Genomic DNA, 23507 nt, shown 5'->3' with positions numbered 1-23507 from the left:
GTGGTCCTTAACCACATATACCCGTGATCAGAGCCGATGTGGATGGCTCTGTGTCTGTGAGTACAAATCTGTTCTTTTTCACACACATTTGGAACCATACGGTACTGCACCATATATATGTTTTAACGTTTCAGAGTTTTAAAGACAACAATATCCAGCAAAAAGAAGGGATAGGGTCGCCTTCACGGACCCCACAGACATGTAGTTGTAACCAGACAAGTTGGACACACAGGAACAGAGGGATTGAGGGCCCTGCTCAATGAGCTTACATGCTAGAGGGAGTGGGGTAAAATGACACAAAAGGTAAGGATAGTATTAGACTAGTGACAGTTGCAGAAGAGGAATCAGTCAGGAGCTATTAACAGTTTAATTGATACGCTTTTATGAAGTGGGTTTTTAATGATTTTTTGAAGGAGTAGAGACTGGGTGAGCATGTAAGCTCATTGAGCAGGGCCCTAACCCCCACTGTGCATCAAACTTGTCTGGTTAAAATGATATGTTTGTTAGTCCACCCACTGTAAAGCGCTACGGAACTTGTTGGCGCTATATGAAAATAATAATAATAAAAAAAGGGCAATTATTTCCCTGCTGCTCTCACTATCCCTCCCATGAAACCTTAGATCTACCCCTAAACTAACAGAACTCAAAACACAAGTCCAACTGTTCCAACTCATCAACTCAAGCTTAACAACCAATTATAAGATATTTTCACACTACACACTCCTGTCTGATGATTGTCTCACAATGTCTCTGTGGGGGCTTGGGTTTTGGTATCCTAACATCCTCAGACCTGGACAGCAGGGAGCTAATACCAGATGATGGGACAGGATCCTGATTTGGGACTGTCCTGTTATATCTGGGACATGTAGAGGGCATACAGTTATTCCTGCCTACATTGTGCCATTTAGATTAGATAGTGAATAGCCCTGAGTCCCTCTCTGTGCTATGGCTGAGTACATACAAAGTGCTGACTATTAGTATGTAGGTGGATGGAATGTGATTACACTGTCCCTTTAAATCATGATGCCTTCTGAAAATGAGCTAGGAGGTATGACATCATCCTTTAGGGCGTGTCAGCGCAATGAACAGTCGTCAGCCCTTCAGGCTGTAGGCGGAGCCATCGTAACTTGCAAGAATTCCTCAGGCCCCGGATGCTCATCGTCTGCTTCACTCTCATTGGCTGCATCCTTAGCGGAGGGCGTGGCTAGCATCCTTTCCCCGCCTCCCCCTGTCGCCATGGTATCTCCTCCCGCCGGGGTGATTGGCAGCGGAAGGGGGCGGGAGATGAGTCAGAGCCGGGCGTGGCGCTGGCCCGGGTGGGAGGGGCTGTGTGGCGCTCCGGGGACTCTGCCCATCCCGCTCTCCAAGGCTCTCTCCCTCCTTCCTGCTGGAGCTGCCCGGGGGAGTCCGAGCGCTGTCGGCCGCCCTCATGCTTGGTGTGGCCGGAATGGCGAACAGGTAAGAGCTGAGCGCGGTGCCTGCTGGGAGTTAGTATGTTAGGGAATATTGGCTGAGGATGATGTGAGCAGCGGTCTGTGTGCGCCCGGTGTCCCCAGCTCTGCAATGTGTGAGTGTGAGTGTGTGCTCCTGGCAGCAGCTCTCCCAGCCGGCCAGATGTGCGGAGAGGAAAGCCGCGTCTGAGTGTTCCAGTGTTGGAGTTTGGGTATAACTTTCTATGGAGATCCCCACCATTGGGTGCATGCTGTTAACCTGCTCTGTGCCAGGAGCCTGCAGCTCTGCTCACATCACTGGCACTCAGGGGGTTAACCCCCCATGTGAGCTTGGAGAATGTGCCATAGGTTTCTGTGCTGTGGGTGGCTAACCTTTGGCACATTAATGATGCTGTGCCAGCCATTCACTAATAATGGCAAACCTCTGGCATTCCAGCTGTTCCAGACTGCTGTCTGTCTGATCAGCAGAGAAGCATGGTGCAGGGCATCTGGAGTGCTAGAAGTAAGTTACCCATCACTTCACTGGTGAATAGTGTCTGGCTGAGCACCATGGGAGGTGTGGTCTGCATTACATCTGGAGTAGCAAAGGTTAGCAGTCACTGCAGTAGAGATCCACATTGATATTTATATTACAACTTGCAGGGCATTGCTCTCAATATCTATTATATTATGAGTAATTTGTTGGAAATGTAAAAATAATTAATAGAACATTCTGTGTTCAAACTTCATGGAAAGATCAGCATTATGATGTTGTGCCATAGAATTGGTATGGAGCAGACGTGGTGCCCATATAAAAGCTTGATTACAGTCTTCTCCCATAACCACAGACTTGTAAAAGTTTTAGGATTGCATTCCATGAAACTGTGAGTAATTGTATAGATTGGGTCATGCAGTGCTTTTCTGCACTTTTTTTTTTTAACGTTCAAAATGAAAGGATTTTCTCACTGACCTGAGAATGAGGGGAAAAAAAGGAAAATTCTTCAGCTCTAAGTTTGCGATGGTCTGTTTTGGCCTACAAATTGCATTTCTCTTATCAGCTCTTTACAATGTTGAGTTTAGTTATTTAAACTCAACAGGTTTATGTGTAATGGACTTGCGTTGAAAATTATACCCTGTCTAAATCATGCCTCTCAAACTCTGGCCCTTTATTTATTTCTGATGTGCAACTGCCTTTTGTTTCTCTGGCCACCTAATGTATTCAAAGCATTCTGGGAGTAATAGGTCATTAACATCTGCAGGGCAGTGTTTCTGCCCTAAATGGTGCCTAGTTGGGTGGCATCAGTCTTTTCCGGGTGCAGAATCCCAATTAATTTATAGTGCATTGCAGGGCCATGCAGCACCTGGAGCGTATTAGTGTGGTCCTGCTTTGGCCATCCTTTATTCTACAGAAATATCCATCCAGGGACCGTGCTACAACAGTTCGACATCTTACAGTGGAACAGCACCAAGGCACTACTGACCAAAATTGCTACAGTGTTTATGGTGCTAGGAGTGTTCCTTTAACTACAAGTAAAATCCTATAATCTTGATTATGCATGCAAGAAAATGCTTCTTTGATTCTATAGAGCAGTGTATGGACGTTCAAGGTAAAACAAACTTTCTTTGGTGCCCTATTTATTAGACTTGAGTAAAGGAGATATCTTCTGCAATAGTAGCAGCAAGAACTGAGATATGAAATTTACCATAGTAGAGAGGTTGTGTTGTAGAATGAATAGGTGCCTTTGAAAATGTGCTGGATGACATTTTAGCCATTATTAATTGGTAGGACATGCAGAATAGTTGCTGGATAACATAATGTTTTATTTTTCTTCCACATTTTTTAAATGCCTATAAAAATCAAATCCCATGTGAAACTCCTGAAACTTGGTGCAACAATTGAAAACTGTTGTTCCATATATTTGCAACATAAAGGTCAGATGTCATATGGTCTGGTAACATCTTAGTTTTATAGACTAGTTACCAACAGTTTTCGAACATCTTCTTCAGAACCGCTCATTCCACAGATATGCTACTTGTTGTGTAAAGTACTGCCGTGACTTAGATGTTCATTGTTCTTATCACTAGGCCACCATATTGGATTGCGTAGTATTCTTCAAAATTTTATTTTCTATGAAACTGCTTGTGAGAACAGTGTAAAATTAGAAACCTGCAGCTAGGTGTTCTACCTCTGTGTCGTTCAAAGCAACAGAGGAACAATTCCCTGAGAACACCTAATCCACAATGCACAGAGTTTTAAAAAAGAAAACAAACAGATAAACCTAATGTAAAAATGATAAAAGCGCCAAAACCAACTCAAATATTGGTAATGAAATAAACACAAAAGTTAATTTAAAAATCTGCTAATGTCCCATTAAATAAAGATGGATTCTTAGTAACTGTTATGAGAATCACAAACACATAGTGCTCTTTGTACATTTAAAAGGACACTATAGGGCACCAAAATAACTTCATCTAATTGAAGTGGTTGAAATGCACTGTCCCTGTTCCCTTAAAGGGACACTATAGGCACCCACGCCACTTTAGTTCATTAAATTAGGCTGGGTGCAGTGTCCCTATTGCACTTAGAGCTGTAATGTTAAACATGGCAGTGTTAGAGAAACTGCACTGTTTACATTACAGCACTAAGTCTGCCTCCATTGGCTGTCTGGTAACTGATTTCTTCCCCCTCCTCCCCCCCGCTCTGCATGAGGACATCCAGCACCAGCTATTTCCCCATCGGAAAGCATTGATTCAATGCTTTCATATATGGAGGCATAATGCGTGGTCTGCACTCGCCGCGCATGTGCCTTAGCACCCGCTCTTTGGAGCAGGTGGAGCCATGACCCATTTTTTTTATATATATATATATATATATATATTTATTTTTTTTTATTCTTTTTTTTTTTTTTTTTTTTTTTTTTTTTATAACCCTTTATTTACCAGGGAGGAGAGGAGGTATAGTTCCAAGAATATAGCTTTGTATTCCTGGCACTATAGTATTACCTTTTTAAAGGAATTCTATAGTGTAAGGAATACAAAGTTCTCCATCGGCGCTGAGTTGGCAATCCACTTTCTCTGACGTCATCTGAGCTGGAGGGGGGTTTAATGTGCATGATTTCCTATGGGGATTTAACTGATGCTAGATGTCTTCATGTAGAACGTGTGGACGTCCAGGGTCAGTTAGGCAACCAAAAAGTCGATTAACCACCAGGAAGTGCCTCTAGTGGCTGCAAAAACTGCAGTGATTGACATTGCAGAGCTAAGAAGGACAGAGCCACTGCACCTAGACCACTTCAATGAACTGAAGTGGTATGAATGCCTACAGCAGGGGTCAGCAACCGATAGCACTCAGGGTGCCTTTGTACGGCACTCAAGGCTACTAGAGCTAAACAGGGGGGCGTATCAGGAGTCCTTAGTGTAAACCGGGTGGTGATTGCAGGCGGTGAAGGACAATCCTCAATTTACGCATTTCAGCATTTAGAGGAAGTGATGTCAGATCACTATATCCCAGCACTGCTGAACGAAACCCCCCAATGGAATAGAGTAACCTGCAGCGGCTATTGCAGCTCCTGCCCTTCACCTGTACCTTGCTAGCCCGGTCCCTACTGGACCCCCAGGAAATCACCCACAATGCTAGATAAACATAAAGCTGCAGAAATAGCCTCTCACTTATACAAATAATAGAAACAGTCCCCACAAACACAACACTATGGACTGTCCACATACGGGGACAAACACACACATACCCAAACCAAACACACAATGTGACATGTCATCCACACACAATTCCACAAGCAGCACCTATACATAGCCCACATTCATAGGTATCATACACAATGTCACAAACTACTCGTGAACGAATTCTATACAGTGTAACAGCCCACGTAGGCACAAATACAATGCTACAAAGCAACTGCAGCACCCACAAATAACACAAGTAGAATACGCCATCATACACTTTAACAAAAACAATACCGGCACTCCAATGGACTTCAAAATCTCCATTTAGCACAGTATTACTAAAAGGTTGCCTACCCCTGGCCTATAGTGTGTCTTTAACCCTGCAATCTGCCACTAGTGATGTTTCCTGCATTAAGCAGAGTTTAACTCCATGAAATGATGTCAAGTGTCTTCAAATATTGAGTCAATACATTCCTATGGGGAGGGCGTAATGTGCACCCCTTGAATGCGCATTAGGTCCCCCCTTAGCGCTGACATTGGAAGAGAGCGACGGAGCCAGCGCCAAGGTCCCTCAGTGCTGGCTCCGACTCCTCCGTGTAAGTGTTTAAAGGGTTTTTGACCCTGTAATAGCGTCGGGCTATGTTGGTGGGGGTGGCAGAGGGACACTATAGCCTAATAAATGTTTGTATTCCTAACACTATAGTAAGTTTCTTTAAGATTACTCACATTGCTTAAAAAAATTAAAAAACACTTGGTGTCATAAGCAATGACAATTACAATGCACCATACTCTACTTCTAAACACATTCAATGCTGGAACCTCCAACTGTATCTTATAGTTAGAAAATTACATTGTCCAGATCAGACCGGGTCAATATTGCAAATGAGGAGGAGAAAGTGAAACATTATTTAATTTGTCCTCTTCTTTATGTTGACTGCAAGGTTCAAAGGGCAGAGCTTTTAGTAATAATTGACAGGGAGCAAAGATGTAGGCAACCAATTGCAGGACAAAGAGGTGTGGATTTCTACATTTTTATTTTTCACACCTCACAAATACATATTTGTAAAACGTAGGGATAACATATCCTCTTTAATTATACAGAATTTTTTTTTTTTTTTTTTTTTTGGTATATGTTAATCATGCTAAATGACTTAACGTTGATTGCTTTGATGTAACTTTGCTTTTGTTACACTAATAAATATCTAATTGCCAAGTCCTGTAAGTGCACACATTACTCTAGTATGCCCATGTGTCAAACAACGGTTTTAAAACCCTTTTAAATACTTCCCTGATTAGCGCCAATGTCCCTTGGCACTGGGTTTGGCTTCTTTTCCTCTTGACGTCAGATGTACATTAGGCCTTCCCCATAGGAAAGTATTGACTCAATGATTTTCTATGGGCTTTTTGAAGGCGCCGGACATTGGTTCAGTCAGGTCAGGCAAAGAAAGCAAATTCCTCCTACATCTGGTTTTTATGTCTAAGTAGGCTGACCTGTGATGTCACTGCCAGAAGCACATGGCTTAAGGATTCCTACACACTGCCCCTAGTGGTGCCTCCAAAGCATTAACCTCATTATGCTTTATTTTATGACATAAATCATTATAACTACTATTACAGGAAGATACCAAATTCCCCGGTGGTCCAGGGGGCACAGCAAGTTCTATTGTAAAGAGGGGACCTAGGAGTCTAATCTTACACCTCCAGCAGCAGATGCTCTCCTCTTGCGAGCAGCATTGCATTGCCTTCTGTGTGGAGCTTTGCCATGGCAACCCACAGCAACACTCTCACGGTTCGTGAGAGGAGAGATGGTGTAAGATGATACTCTCCTTGGCCCCCTGTTCATTAAATAAAATGTATATACCATGAATGGTGCACTGGCTTTGTATCTCTTGTGTTTAATTAAAAGGTGGTGTGTGCGTGCCCTATGCCTCCTGGGTTACCTATACATGGGCTAGCCCTGTATGATAGCGACATTTTGCATTAGTACTGTAGATTACGGTTTGCAATTTTAGGGTATTGTCAAAAGTGCATTTATGTTATGGAGAATAATAGCTGTGCTGAGCTATAGATGAGGAAAATAGTCTCAAACCACACCCTTTGTGAAATCACACTCATGATGTAGTTTTCATTTTTTTCCTTTCTACAGATTTGTTTCTTAGCAGCATTTCTGATTTAGGGTGTGGACTATTCTAAATGAAGACCTGATATTCTGCCATATTATATAAAACTTTTCTTAATTGCCACATCTATCCCAGCTATAATTCCAAGCTAACAATAAAGGCTCCTTGTTCTCATTTTTATGCTTCTTTCTCTAGCATTGTTCCAAAGCATATCTTGTCCATACAAGGCATGAAGTAAAGTCCCAAACAGGAAGATACAGTGAATGTGTGGAATGTCTGTGATTCTCCTACTCTTTAGGTTTTGCAATGTGTGGTGTTACACCCCCAGGAATTGAGTAGAGTAATTGACCATATGGCCGATTTAAAGCAAATGGCTGTGGAGCAAATAACTGTTATGTTTTCCTCCCTCATAGTCCACCAGGCTTACCCAGTATACAGGCCAAACAACTGCAGATTACCCAATCTGGTCTATAGAAAGTGGAAAAACTATAGCTTAACATAAAGATTCCTTGTATCTTATCAATTACTGGACACTTTCCATTTGTAATGTGTTATATTGAGGGAAACCTGTATGCATTATTGTTTAGATTGTACTTTTCATGTGGGGAAAATATATTTTCTGACCATGCTCATATGAAGGGTTAAAGCAATTTTAACATGATCAAAATTGTTTGCTGTTTTTCAGTATGGATATGAGAGGCACAGTTAACTCCTTCAATGACCATATCGCAAAGTAAGTACTTCTGTTATTGAAAGATTAATGTAATGCTATAATCATATTAGTTTTCCATGTGCGATTTTATTAACTAAATAGTAAATTAATTCACCCCCACGTGTAAAATATACACTTGTCAACCGCAAGCAAAGATATTCTCTAAAATGGGAAAAAGTATCTCAAATTTCAGAGGAAAATGGAAAAGTTGAAGTCTTAAAATGCTTTTTCTAATGACATTTTTTTTTTTTTTAAATATTGTTTTTTTTTTTTTTACATTATTATTAGACTTCTTTAGTTTTAACCCCTTAAGGATTACAAATTACCCTTAATCATCATTACAGGCTGGTTCCAGAAAACCTCATGGAATGGTTTCCTTATTAACCCCTTAAGGACCAAACTTCTGGAATAAAAGGGAATCATGATGGAATATTTCCATCATGTGTCCTTAAGGGGCTAAAGCTGCCCTGTCATTTATTTATTCCCCCTGTGTCTTAATGATTATGCTTTCTCACTTGCCACTTGCATATATTAATATTTATTATCTTTTCTTCCTTGTGCTGGGTCAGCCATTTTGGTATCTTTTGCCCATGATGCCTGCTTCTTGCCCTTCAGTGGGATCATTTTACTGATGAATTTGTGGGTAAATTTGATTGGTAACTGAAACAGAACCTTGCTTTAAGCTCCACCCATTGTCGTGTTTTATCAACCTGACTGCTATACACAAGGGAAAAGCAGTCCTATTTTACTTTATCTATTTTATTAAAACTACAATACTCAGGATAACTATAAAAAAATAATATAGTTGTTCTGCGACAGAGCCACTTTAAGCTATGCCAACTGTTCTTTATAATAAAAACAAGTAAAAAGTTGAATATTCTAGAAGAGATTGTCATGTCAAACACTGATATTTTTTTTTAAAAATGTATGATTATGTGGATGTCTCCATAGACCAAATACAAAATACATAAAAATCACTGTTTAAAGGACCACTATAGGCACCCAGACCACTTCAGCTTAATGAAGTGGTCTGGGTGCCAGGTCCATCTAGGGTTAACCCTGCCTGCTGTATGTTTACATATGGGTTAATCCAGCCTCTAGTGGCTGTCTTATTGACAGCCGCTAGAGGCGCTTCCGCGCACAGTGAGAAGACGCCAGCGTCCATAGGAAAGCATTGAGACTGCTTTCCTATGGACTGACTGAATGCGCGTGCGGCTCTTGCTGTGCATGCGCATTCGGTCGAAGAGGGAGGAGAGTCCCCAGCGCCGAGGGAGCCCGGCGCTGGAGAAAGTTAAGTGTTTAACCCCTTCCTCCCCCTAGAGCCCTGCGGGAGGGGGGCCATGAGGGTGGGGGGACCTAAAATTGCTGCCACTTGAGTTTAGCTCCACTGTGCTAAACAACCAGGAAATAATATTGCCTGTTTTCTGTTTAAGTGCCAGGGGGTGTAGCCAGGTTCATTTATAAAATTTCTATTGAAATCTGCACTTTTTGTAAAATATATAAAAATAAATAAAGTACACACTCTTCACACACATAGGTTTACATCAAGCTGAAGTGCTTTAGGGATCTGGAGTGTCCCTTTAAGTGGTTAATAATAAAGTTGTTTTTCATGCTTCATTTCAGCCTGCGTTTTTCAATCCACTTTTCTGTTTGCCAAATTTAGCCATAAGGTGAATAAATAACACATGAATGTGATGCATTTGTAGTTGGTATCATGCACCACTCTAGCATGGTTAAGAATTTTGTCTTAAATGTTTTAAAGTTTGCTGCCAGTTGTTCAGTTGTTATTCATCTGAAAGGGTTTGTTTATCTACCCCAAAGTAGCATTTGTTCTTTTATAGTCTGTCTATGTTTTGAGACAATGAGAGAAACTGTCATAAACCAAAGGTTCCAGGAGCATAAGCTATACATGTTTAAATCAGCTGTCTTAATTATGGTTTCAAGAGACCTATATTGGCAAGAGGACAATAATGCTTGACCTCATTTATTTTGGTTGGTGAATATTCTATGAATTTATAAATGCCAGTTTGGGGATAACACCAACCACTTTTAAAGAGGTCCAACTCCACTTACTCGTGTTGTTATCCAATGACAATCCTCAAAGGCAGGACAACGTGCAGACCTGTCCAGGTTGGGATGCACCGTGCAAAACAAATGGCTGCCATCAGACATCTTGGTAATGGGTGTGGTGTTATGTTTTCTTCTTCAGAATTGTCTTGACCTGCTGTTAGTTGTTAATCCTCTCAGCAGCATCTCCAGTAATCCCTTAAGGGGAGAGATCGAAACTATTCATGACATACCCATATTTTTCTAACACACACTTTGTGTGCATTGTGATTGGCTGAGATAATTAATTCTGATGATGTTCCGCCAATGAGGCTGATCAGGGGCAGGCCTAGTGCCGGTTGCAGTCCCTATATTGTCTGCTAAGCCCCACTTGCTCATATTAATCAGCCTCCACTGCTGATCCTTCTGATTGGCAAATGTTTGACTGGTGCACTGTTTACAGATGTTACAAAGTACTAATTTCTTATATTTTCTTAACTTGATTTTTTTTTTCTTTTTGGTTTTTAATGTATTCATATTTTGCAGAGACAGGTAACAAAAACAGATTAGGCGATGTAGGATACAAGTGAACTATTTTGTGTCCTGTTTGATCATGTTGGTGTTTGTCTCTTTAGCTGAAACTGAGCTTTTAGTTGCTATCCAAGAAATGTAGATGCACACATGTGTAGCTACATCTTGTTTGTAATTGGTTTTGGTTCTCTTAATTAGAAATTCACAATTTCTAACTTGCTGTAGTGTCCTGTTTCACCATTTTTATTTTTGATTTATATATTTTTTTGGTAAGGTTTCAATTTGGTGCCTCTGCAAGGGTTAATTGAAATTTAAAAGTCCTCTTCTCTGCATCTCTGGCTTTCATTGGTTGCTTCAAATCTATAGTGGCTGAATTTACTTACCTAGTGCTGTTCCTGTTTTTTCCCAGTTGGACCACACAGTGAATATCATAAATCCTTACCTTGAATGCCTTCATGGAATATGTAATTCAGGACCCCCATACAATTTCTCTTATAAAAAAAGACTGAAACCCTTTCTTGAGCTAATAGTAGCCACAGCTTATCCATGACTTCACTGACTGAATATTCGGTTTATTGCATTATTTTTGTACATATCTACTGCTATAATTATAAAAATAAGCCAGAGCAGTGGACAGGGGCTCTCTTTGTTTCATAAACTGTACAAAGAGCATGGGTTATGCTGCTTTGAGTGTCTTGATTTTTAGTAGAGTGGATACACTTATTTTTCATGCTCTTTTAAAGATAAGATTTCATCTATACATTGTGCTACCCGGTAGTAGTTTTGGTAGCAAATCTATAGACTGAGGAAAAACCTATTAAAAAAAATATATATATTTATTTTATGCAATGCAGAGGCATTGACTGACAATGTAGAACAGTAAAGCTCTCACAAGCATAACACCCACAGCGCATGCTAGATATGGAAATAACCTAGCCCACTAGGGAGTGTAGAAATGGAGGGGCGTGATGTCACTCTGTTCAGATGATTGGAACGAAGCCAGCATGACGGTGTCATTGAGGAGGTTTGCCCTGCTTGTGGATGCGTCTCCCAAGAAGGGCAAATCAAAGAAGACAGCAGGTGGGCCAGAGGATAGCCCTCTGTTACTCTTACAAAAGAGTAACATCCACGAAGCGGCACTTGAATGGAGGAAAGGTATTGAATGCATCATGTATCTATGTATTAAAGGGACACTATAGTCACCAGAACAACTACAGCTTATTGAATTTGTTCTGGTGAGTAGAATCATTACCTTCAGGCTTTTTGCTGTAAAAACTGTCTTTTCAGAGAAAATGCAGTATTTACATTACAGCCTAGGAATAACTTCACTGGCCACTCCTCGGATGGCTGTTGGAGATCCTTCCTGGGTCATGGCTGCCTAAAATGCATCCAAACATTAAGTATCTCCTCCCTCTGCATGCAGATACTGAACTTTCCTCATAGAGATTCATTGATTCAATTCATCTCTATGAGGAGATGCTGATTGGCCAGGGCTGTGTTTGAATCATGCTGGCTCTGCCCCTGATCTGCCTCCTTGTCAGTCTCAGCCAATCCTATGGGGAAGCATTGTGATTGGATCAGGCTACCACTTCTGATGTCAGCAGACTGCTTGTTTTTCTGAGTCTAACAGCATGCAGAGTTACAGCTTCAGGCTTAAATACAGTAAGATTTTTACTATATTTATGGAGGGGCTTGATGGTGGTTTTAACACTATAGGGTCAGAAATACATGTTTGTGTTCCTGACCCTATAGTGATCCTTTAAAAAAAAAAATATTGGAGCAATTAACCCCTTAAGGACGGTGGCGCCCTTTTTTAGGCGGTCCTAAACGCAGGCGGCATAGAACATTCTGACGTCCTTTGTACTTACCGGGTCCCCACCACTCCCCCGACAGCGGTCGCGATCCTGGTGCCTGCCCGATTTGGCCCTCCCCCAGTTTTAATTTGTTCTAACTGTATTTTGATATGAATAAACATATATTAAATTCAAAATACATTTAGAATGATGTTATATAAATACATACATGTATCTATATCTAAATAAAAACAATTAAAAAAAATGTTTTATATATATTTTATGTTTATATACTACAATTATTAAAATATATTTATATAATATTTTTACGTAATCAAGAAATTTTGACTAATCTGAGGGACCTGCCCGACAACCCAGGCAGAAAGTCCAGAGAATTTGGCTTGCAAGCCCTATATTTAACCCTGTAACTTTCCAGGACACCGTAAAACCTGTACATGCGGGGGTACTGTTTTACTCTGGAGACTTAGCTGAACACAAATATTAGTGTTTCAAAACAGTAAAAGATATCACAACATTTTAAAAAAAAGTTTTCACACACAAATGGTACTTTCACTGACAATATAATTGTGATCCATTGTACGATTTTAAAACACTAATATTTGTGTTCAGCAAAGTCTCCAGAGTATAACAGTACCCCTCATGTACAGGTTTTATGGTGTTTTCAAAAGTTACTGAGTCAAATATAAGGCTTGAATTTCCTTTTTTCACATTAAAAATTGCCTGATTGGTTATGTTGCCTTTGAGACCATATGGTAGCCCAGAAATAAGCCATATGTCCAGTTTTTTTTTTTTTTTTAGTAACCACTTAGTCACAAACACTGGGCAAAATTAGCGTTAAATTCGTTTTTTGCCTTTTTTCACATACAAACAAATATGAACGCTAACTTTGGCCAGTGTTTGTGACTAAGTGGCTATCAAAAAAGACTGGACATACCCCATTTGTAATACATTGGGTTGTCTACTTTTGCAAATGGTATGCCATCATGGGGGTCATTTTTATTCCTGGGCTACCATTAGATCTCAAAGGCAACATAACCAGTCTGGCACATTTCACGGTGTATAAACTATGAAATGTAATGTGCTATATTTGACCTTGTAACCTACCAAAACACCATCAAACATGTACATTGGGGTACTGTTTAACCCGCGAGACATCGCTGAATACAAATATGTGTACTTTATTGCAGTAACAGCTAACAGTATTGTGACATTCACAGTTAAAATACCATGCAGAACTAAACAATTCTTAATTTCTCATTTTTAAAAATATTTTATTCATATTAAATTATATTTAACCTCCCTGGCAGTCTGATTATGTCAGTATTTTTTAATGTTAAAGCGGTACATTCTTTTTACAATGTATTGTGTGTATTTTGTTACACCAGGGGCTCGTAGGGGCAAGGTAAGTGATATACAGTGTAATCCCAAGCCACGCTCTAGATTACCGCCAGGGAGGTTGATGTGACATAAAAACCCTGTTTCTCCTGAAGAAAATTATATACCGGTATAATAAGTGTAGGTGCACACAATATGAAAGAGGTGAATTACGCCTGAACAGACATAATATAGCGCAGATGCCAAGTTTTTTTTTTTAAATCACAATTTGTACAATTGGCTCAGTCCTTATGGGGTTAAGGCAAGTTTATCTTTATTTTTCATTACAGAGTCATTTTAAGTTAAAAATATGTATAGTAAAGGATATGCATGGTTTTGGAAATGCATATTCAAAATAATTGTGTCTCGGTCAGTGAAGCAAACATGGAAGTATTTTAGTATATTGAGTATTTCTTTACTTTTTATTTTTTATATAAAGGTAGCTTGTGTAGGTAAACCTTGTTCAGTCTAATATATTATTCACAGGTTTGAATACTGAGCAATCATTTTGATTTATGTTTCCTTATGTGTGATTTTATTGTTAAATTGTTAGTTAATGTTTTCTGGGGCACCTTTGTCCCAAAGCAGATTTAGCAGTTTGTAGACACTTATTTAAATTCTTGTAAATATAGCACTTTGTAACTGTTGCAATAATGGTATGAGGCAGTATGTTATGTTGAAGACTTTATTAGTCACCACAGTTTGATTAAAAACAGCACATAGAGAGATAATACTGTTGAGCATCACCTGCATATCACAAGGTGGACTTTGGAAATTGCTGCAGATATCAGTTACCAATGGATTTAAAAAAATAAATGTTTTAAACCCCTGTTTTAAAAAATAAAAATATAAAAAATTATAATAATGCACGGGTTGTGATCCAGAAGTAACAGTGTCTAGAAAGCTTTGTAACACACAAACGCACACAATTTAATGAAAGGTGTGGAAGAGGTAACCAGTCTGTGGTACATGTTCTCCTTTTTCGTGGGGCATGTGTACGACTAGTAGTGTATTCTGGTAGGCATGACAACCCGGGCACCCCCCTCCAAATTTCTCTTCCTGATACTCTAGCCCTCACTAATGCATACACTGACATTCACTTACAGATACAGTCATTGTCACACACACTGCTTAACCAACACATACTTTCACTGAAACATACACACTCACTCATTCACGGTTACAGACACACATATACACTAACTGACAGACACGCATTCACCAACAGACACATACACACTCACTGACCGTAATGCATACATACTCACTCAGTGTCAGACACGCACACTGGGACATACTCACTGACAGATACACACTGACACATATACAATACTCACTGACAGACACACATAAACAATCATTGACACACACACACACAATTTAAAATAAAATTAAAATTCAAGTTCAATCCACCCAACCTCCCTGCCTTTTGGATTTCTGGAGTGGAGTTTTCACTGTGGTCCAGTGGGGTTGGCTGCAGCTTGGCAGGCAGGCGCAGAGTGGAGGTGGGCGGCGAAATAAACTCTGATCCTCCTGCTCAGCTCCTTTGTGCGACTCTGTGTTGCCAGGGCCAGAGTGATGTCATATTCTGGGCTCCGGCATCACTGCGGGAGAGTGGTCACTCGCCGCCCGCAACATCAGGAGATGCCAGCCTCGGAGGGGCTCTAAGGTGGCCAGCCGGCCTGCTCTTCGGTTGTCCAGAACAAGAAGCTGGCAAGGCATCTGCCAGAGTGATTGGGGGCAGCTTTTTTTGCCGCCCCCTGAAATTGACGCCTAAGGCAAATGCCTTGTCAGCCTCGCGCTAGATACAGCACTGTGTACGACACTAATTGTTCTATTTTGCATAAATGTAACCGTGTAAAATAAAACTGCACATTATTACTTGTGATGGAGATTAAAGCTGCATGTACCCACCATTTGATCAATCTGTGCATTGTTCTCATTTTGAATGTTTATAGTTGTGGTTTTGTTTGTGGATTGGAGTTTTCTTTTTTGTATTTTGAGGATGAATCATTATAGTAAATTAAAATGATAGTACAGTTGCCTAGTTATGGCAGACTAATGCCAGTGTAAGACCTCTGGGTGTGGTATATTTAAGACCCAAAATAAATTCCAAGACTTTCCCAATGTCTATAGCAGTGTCTGCATGTTTTATGCTTAATTTTATTAAATTGATGCATGCAATAGACAGTTCACCAACCCGGACCTTTCACAAAATGAGAAATTCTGGGCAGAGTTTGAAATGTGAAGACATGAGCAGAGGCATGTACACTGATTTCCAATGGGATTACTCTACATTTAGAACTTTTGACCCCAAATCGTTCTTTATAGACCTCACTTTAACTTATGTACTAGAAACCAAGGTAAAGGCTACAGACCTCATCCGCTAAGAATCAAATTGATATTATCACTTGGTTTAGAACTAACATTACATACAGTTGGAAATGAATACCGGTATCTGTTGATGGCATTTTCTTAAATTTGGGTGGGTATGTTTAAAACAAGTGCACAGCCAATGGAAAAACAAATAATGTGACTGGTGTCTAGATTAAGCAGTTACTGCAGTCATCCTGAAATGGTTTGAAATGTAATTTTAGTTATAAACACAGGTCTCCCTTCTAATGCAAGAAAGGGACCCTGGCCAGTGGCCAGGCATCTTATCAGAAGCCCTAATTCCAGAAAGCTCACATCTCTATAGATATTGCATATACTATTATGAGAAATTTGATGGCTTTGTTAATCAAGCCAGTACATGACATTCCGCTTTCAATTTGTCTTATCTAATATGCTGCTGTCTGGCAGACCTACTTACTGTTACTGAAAGAGCACTGGATAGCCTGGCCTGGGATAGTTCCATAGACTATCTGTGACTACACAGACCTCAAGGTGTGGTAGGCTACCCCAGCATAGCACAAAATGGCCACCTCTGATGACATAATTTATTTACTAAGCTTGGTGTATCGCACAATTATTTTAGCAGATTTTACATGTTCAGTTTCCATTTAAGGTAAAGCAAGCAATGCCTGACTTAAAATGTAATGTGTAGATTTTTAGCAAGTGATGGATTTGTTGGAGAAAGCTATCCTCCAGTGTTTCACGGCTTGCATAGAAGTAACTCTTTTGGATGGCTTTGCCTTTACTGCAGATGTGTTTCAGGGAGTGTTTAATTGACTCCGTTCCAGTGGTGCAATTACTCACTTGGCCTTTACTTCTTTGTATAGTCACAAGCACTCCTACAAAGCCACAATATGAAATAGAATTAGATTATGTCCAATAAACAACAGCCTCTGTTAAAGCAATGACCCTAAAAAGTATTTTGCTTTTGATTGCAGAAAAAAAATATATAGCTTGTGTGTTTGGATTGTTTAAAGTATTTATGGAATTTTTCCTAACTGGATCAATAAAAATCAGAAGGTCTTTGAAGTCTTAAATTACTGTGACAGTTCATCACTGTCTCTGGTTTTGTGCTACAGGGACTGTTGATTCACCAGATAGAAACCTGGAGGTATGTAGGCTGTAGCAGTTCCCAGTAAAATCAGAAGTTGGTGTTGGCAGCTTACAGAGTTGGTCAGTTTTGGCATGCAGACGTCGCTGTGGGTAACTCTGATTCACATATGTGGTCAGAAGCTGAGTAACCATTTACCTCATTATTTCTACTGCGCCTTTCTCAGTCACTACACCTATCTCCTGCCTGACCTTTGCAATTGTCCGTCATGCTGGCATTTTACTTCTGAAGCTGTGTCATAGGGGGGTTAATAAATACTTCAACATCTAATGCATACCAAGGAATAGTCAATGTTGTGTTTTAAAAAAAAAAAATATTATTTTTTTTGGTGGGGTTGGGTGTGAGAGTGTGTGTGTGTGTGTGTGTGTGTGTGTATGTATGTAAATATGTGTATGTGTTAGTGAAAGAGAGAATCACATTTTTGCCTCATTCTGTTTTAAACATGGATTCTTTGGAGTTTGTGGTTGCCGTATACAACAGCTTTGAAACACAACTCAGGAAGAGATGCAGAGCCATTGAACCACTCCTCAGCAAGAGGTTGGTTACTGGATGGATGTGTATGTATGTGTATTTGTATATCTAATCTATCCATCTAGTAAATCATCTATTTGGAATGGAAGTGGATAGAAGTGATGTCTATACATATGTGCACTCAGAATTACTTCATAAAAATATAAACATAATAAACTCTAGATGTTTGGTACTTTTATTTAGATAATGGCTCTGCCATGTTGACAACATTTGGACCCCACAGACCACTTACCTTGGATGCTGAAAGGGTACCTTAAAGCACAAAATATGCATCAGATTTAAAATCTGACAAAAAATGATGCCAAGTGCATTATTTTATTTTTTACAAACCCGTGTTAAAGGACCACTATAGTGCCAGGAAAACTTACTCGTTTTTCTGGCACTATAGTGCTCTGAGGGTGCCCCCACCCTCAGGGTCCCACTCCCGTGGCGCTGAAGGGGGAGGAAGGGGTTAGTCCCTTACCTTTTTTCCAGCGCCGGGCTCCCTCCGCGCTGGGACTCTCCTCCCGCGCGCGCATTCAGACAGTCTCCTAGGAAAGCATTCTCAATGCTTTCCTATGGACGCTGGCGTCTTTTCACTGTGAAAATCACAGTGAGAAGCGCCTCTAGCGGCTGTCAATGAGACAGCCACTAGAGGCTGGATTAACCCTTAGTGAAACATATCAGTTTCTCTGAAAGGGTTAATCCTAGATGGACCTGGCACCCAGACCACTTCATTAAGCTGAAGTTGGTCTGGGTGCCTATAGTGGTCCTTTAAGTAGAGATTGTCAGGTGAAAATATATACAAGTAGACACATTAGACCTAGTTTGCTTATTAAACTCTCCTGCTTATATTAGTTCAGCGTTTGTGGTAAGTGGGCATTTTTAAACCTTGTTTATATCACAAAATACAAATCTTGGCGAATATAAATTTTAGCTCTATTGAGTAGAAATTCAGTGCTGATAAGTGTGTCATAGACCCTCCAGGCTGGCGTTGTAGAATAACTTTAAATTCCTGACTAGTAGTGTAAGACTTGAAACTTTTATCTCTGATATAAATAATATTAATTTATTTTTTAAGTATTTGATCTTTTTCATTACAAACTGTTTCACAAACTCTCATCATGGTTGAGTAACTTTTAAGAGTCATGCTTGTTGTAGGCATTATTTAAACTAGCTGTCTGAAAAAAAATGTCAGGGTTCACTTGCCATTCAATTCTGTAGATTTCCTGCTCTTTTATGCATCAATGTATAAACCACTCTTCCTGTGGAGCATAGTTTGTTTTTGTTACCTCATCAGTTGTACAATAAGCCAAACATATATGACAAAAGAATTACAGCAATGCGTGATGGCTCTTTCTAAAGTTATTTCATTGTTTTCCACGCATGATATTTCACTAGCAATGCACATCTAAGGTTTTAAGTTGGCATAGGTGTGTTCAGATCTGCAAATAGCCCATCTGAAATTTGGTGATGTACATGCAAATGACATTCTGTAGGATCTTGTGTGTGTGTGTGTATATGTGTGTATATATATATATATATATATATAAAATACACAAGATCCAGCGCACTCTCCTATCTACTAAACAGCAACTTCAATGTTGACAGATTTTATTAGTTTGTAAAAGTTTTTTTTAAAAACACCTAATCTAGGCAAAAAAATGGGGATTTAGTTACATTATATGATCATACATTGCATAAGCCTGCCACAACGTCAATGTACCCCATCTTTGGCAGGTCCTACTCTCACAGTCTAATGTCTGCTCTTATGAGATTAACCACTTACTTGGGAAAAAAATCCATCTGAGGCTCTCTGCAGTACAAGGCTAAATAGGGACCTGAGATGAGGCACCTGTAACAGGGAGGGGTGCAGAACCAAGGAGTTGGCTAGACTCCCAAATATATATATAGGAAACATGGGGGGATGGTTGCACTAGTGCAACTATCCCCCCATGTTTCATATATATATATATATATATATATATATATATATATATATATATATATATATATATATATATATATATATATTAATACAATATTTTTATTATTAACCCCTTCTGTCACTTACCTGGGTCCGGCACCAATGTCCCATGGCGCTGGCTCAGCTCCTCCCTGCCGACATCCACTTTTTATTATGAATGATATGACAAGTCCACTGATTAAAAATAAACTAAACTGATCTTTATAATAGTGGACAGCAAGCATTGCATGCACCCGTCTCTGCTGGTAAACCAATCTGACCTCTGGTATAATTATGCATGCATTAAGTTGTCTTTGTGTGTTTTAAAAATTTTTTTATTTCATAGTTTGTTTCAAAATACCACAGCAAGCTCAATGAGCATTGTAAATGATTTTAATTAGAAACATGGATCTTCACTTTTATTGTTGAAAGCTGCTGTGTACTTTTACAAGAACATTTTGCGGTCACAAGGATGGAAAATCAATGCTTTTTACTTAAGTATGTGATGTTAAGACGAAAGAATGATTCATTGTGCATTATTAATGATAATATGCCCTTGGAGCTAAAACTATTGTTCATATTATGCTATGTCTGCAGATACTGGTAGTTATGACATTTATTAAGAGCTTATCATTAACTAATAGTTTCTTTATTTACAGTAAAAGAAAAAACGGTAATGCATTTTTTTTTCCTCTGGTCTATTCAAAGTGTTTATTATGTAAAAAGTCTATATAATAAAAAGCTCTGCTGTAATATAGTCGTGACAGGAGCTGGGAGTGGCAAAGCATGTAAAATTATACAGGGGGGGAGGTCCAGATTAGAAAATGTTATTTGTTTATTATATTTGCTTTACCTCTCATAATGGATGTATCTGTTTGAAGTTACACTTTTAAGAGAACCATTAATCTTTGAAATTATGTCCCTGCATTCATAACATCTAAAACTGTGTTCTTTCTGGAAGTGAGATTGCTATACAGTAGCAGTTTTTCATTATTAAATGTTAATTTTCATTTTAGAAAGAATTGTTTTGTGAAATGTTTTACTTAAAGGGACACTCCAAACCCGTAAAACATTTTAGCTTGCTGAAAAGCTTTGTGAAAACAGTGTCTCTTTTTTTATTTTTTTTATTTACATTTTGGAAAAAGTGCAGATTTCAGTAGAAATGTACACTTTTATAAATTTATACTGGTTACACCCCCTGACTTTTCAAGCAGACAACATGTTTTGTTACTCCCTTGTTTGGTTAGCTTATTTTAATTGAACTCAAGTGGCAGCAATTGTCCAAAGCACCTGCCTTGCAAAGACGTCTCATTGAGCTGCATTGGGAAGTCTATGTTTGGACAACCGCAGAAAGTATGGGTAGGATTTAAAGGGGAGGGCTTTCAAAGGCAGCAGACAAGAGATCTGCAGTTTTTACATATACCTCAATGAAAAAATGCATTCTTTAATACAAGATTTAAATTGGTGTGTATCTACTAAACTGATTTTTATTTGGGTAGTGGAGTGCCACTTTAAGGTACAATCACATACACCTGCTTTTTTTTTTATTTGTATTTTTTTTATTATTGTATTATTGGCCTACTTACCATACTTTCATATAATATCGTTTTTTTTGCATCTTTGCTCCCAATTTTTGTCATTTACAGCAATGGCATAGGTGTAAAAACTAAGGAGGTCTAAAATGCTTAGTGAAATAACTTCTTATATATACTTTTGTTAGCAAGTTGGATCGCACAATGTATGTAAAATGTTATACTAAATAGAAGCGGTCTTGGTGCCCAATATGTCAGAGACCACACTTCTATAGCAGTCCGCCTGGCAAACTTCGCTGCGATGCATTCCCACAAAGGAAAGCGGCCGGGTACAACTCGCATCGGTAGCAACTATGTCTAAAAGCATATGAGATGCTAGCCGCTGCGTGCTAGAGCCTCTTATGGCTCATCTACTCTGTGCCCATAAATCTCTTGCGGACCTGTGTGCGATGGCACGCACGCCCTTCCAAACTTTATGCAGCCACTAGTGTATCAGAATAGCTTCTAGTCTATCAGAATGCTTATTATGGTATTTAAAATCATTTTGTTTTATTTTCATTGCCCTGTTGTGATTTCTAGTCTGGTTATCCGAGAGCGCATGGTTTCAATTTATTCTTGTGTATTGTGACTTTGGAATGTTTTTTTACTATTTTCACTATCCCTTCATTTTATTTATTTATTTTATTTTTTTGCTTGTTTGTTATTTACGTACCTTCTTTTTCTGTAACCTCTGTCTGTTCTGTTTGTGAAGCCCAGGTGCGATGTAAAGTTAGGTAGTAATAACCTCCTCAGGATATAAACTAGTTAAATGGTCTATTTGTACCATGTACAAGTGTAGAATATTTTTTAAATTTTTTTTAAATTGGCAAATAATTACTTATACTAGCAAATTCTAGTTTAATGCATATATTAAACTCCCATGTTCCTGATTCTTGTTGGAAACTGATGCACAGAAACATGTCAAGCTGTACCAGAAGGTAGATCGCTAGGAATGGCAGGTAAGGCTGACTTGGCTGTAAACTAGCGTAGGGCAGACTGATTAGCCACAACATTAAAATCACCTGCCATATATTGTGTAGGTCCCCCTGCCAAAACGGTTCTGATCCGTTGAGGCATAGACTCCGCAAGACCTCCTACTGTGCCCTTTTGGTATTGGGTACCAAGACCTCAGCAGCAGACCCTTTAAGTCCTGCAAGTTGTGAGATGGGGCCTCTATGGAACAGATTTGTTGTTCCTGCACATCCAATAGATGATCTCGGATTGAGATCTGCTGAATTTGGAGGCCAAGGCAGCAGCAACGAAAACAAACCAACCACAACCAAAAAGAACGTAAGTCATCAGACCAGGAAACCATCTTCCATTGCTCTGTGGCCAAGTTTGGATGCTCACGTCCCCATTGGAGGCGCTTGTGATGTGGACAGGGGTCATCATGGGCATTCTGCTCGGTCTGTGGCTATGCAGCCCTTTACCCAGATAACTGAGATGCACTGTTTGTTCTGACACCTTTCTATTGTAGCCAGTGTTACGTTTTTCAGCAATTTGAGCTACAGTATCCCTTCTACGTGATTGGACCAGACGGGCTAGCCTACGCTCCCCACGTGCATCAATGAACCTCTGGCACCATGACACTGATGCTGGTTCATCGGATGTTCTTCCTTGCACCACTTTCGATAGGTACTAACCACTTCATACCAAGAACATACAACGGACAAGACTTGCCATTTTAGAGATGCTTGTCTAGCCATAACTATTGTTATTGTGAAAGTCATTTTAGATCTTTTCACTTTCCCATTTTTCCTACTTCCTAAACATGAAATTCAAGAACTAACTTGCTACCTAATAGATCCCACTCATTAACAGGTGCCATTGTAACAATATAATCACTGCTGTTCTTAACCTCACATGTCAGTGGTTTTATTGTTGTGGCTTTTCAGTTATGTAACTTTCAATTTATAAATATCTATCACATATGTAGCACAGTGCATAGATAAAACTGATTTCACTTACAAACTTGCCTTACCTTACTTAAACTTACCTTATTCCTCTTCTCTTCCTCTCTCAGAATGTTTTCTTCTTTTCTTTATTTCTGTTCTAGTGTTCTATAAAACAAAGTAGGGACTACACCTGACTTTCTTTGATCCAAGGATGAGTTTAAGTCCGCTTCGCCCACGCTCCTCCCCCACTGATGTCAGCCGGCTGGGGAGAACTAATGCGCAAGTATTGGACCTCCCCATAGGAAAGCATTATTCAATACGGAAGCGCCCCCAGTGACTGTCTGGTGGACAG

At 39.5% G+C, this 23507-nt stretch overlaps 1 protein-coding gene across 1 annotated transcript in view; it reads left to right on the top strand.

Moving 5' to 3' along the window:
* The first annotated feature begins 1295 nt into the window (after positions 1-1295).
* Positions 1296-23507, top strand: part of LIMS1 (LIM zinc finger domain containing 1) — a 116443-nt gene continuing 94231 nt past the window's right edge. Inside the window, exons 1-2 of the mRNA XM_063458139.1 lie at positions 1296-1458; positions 7917-7964. Of these exons, the coding sequence (XP_063314209.1) occupies positions 1430-1458; positions 7917-7964 (77 nt within the window). The 5' untranslated portion in view covers positions 1296-1429. The remainder of the gene's footprint in view (positions 1459-7916; positions 7965-23507) is intronic.

This window comes from Pelobates fuscus, chromosome 1 (assembly GCF_036172605.1).
Source record: "Pelobates fuscus isolate aPelFus1 chromosome 1, aPelFus1.pri, whole genome shotgun sequence".
Taxonomy (NCBI): domain Eukaryota; kingdom Metazoa; phylum Chordata; class Amphibia; order Anura; family Pelobatidae; genus Pelobates; species Pelobates fuscus.
Note: the sequence above shows the minus strand (reverse complement) of the source record. Positions and strands in the feature narration are given on the sequence as shown.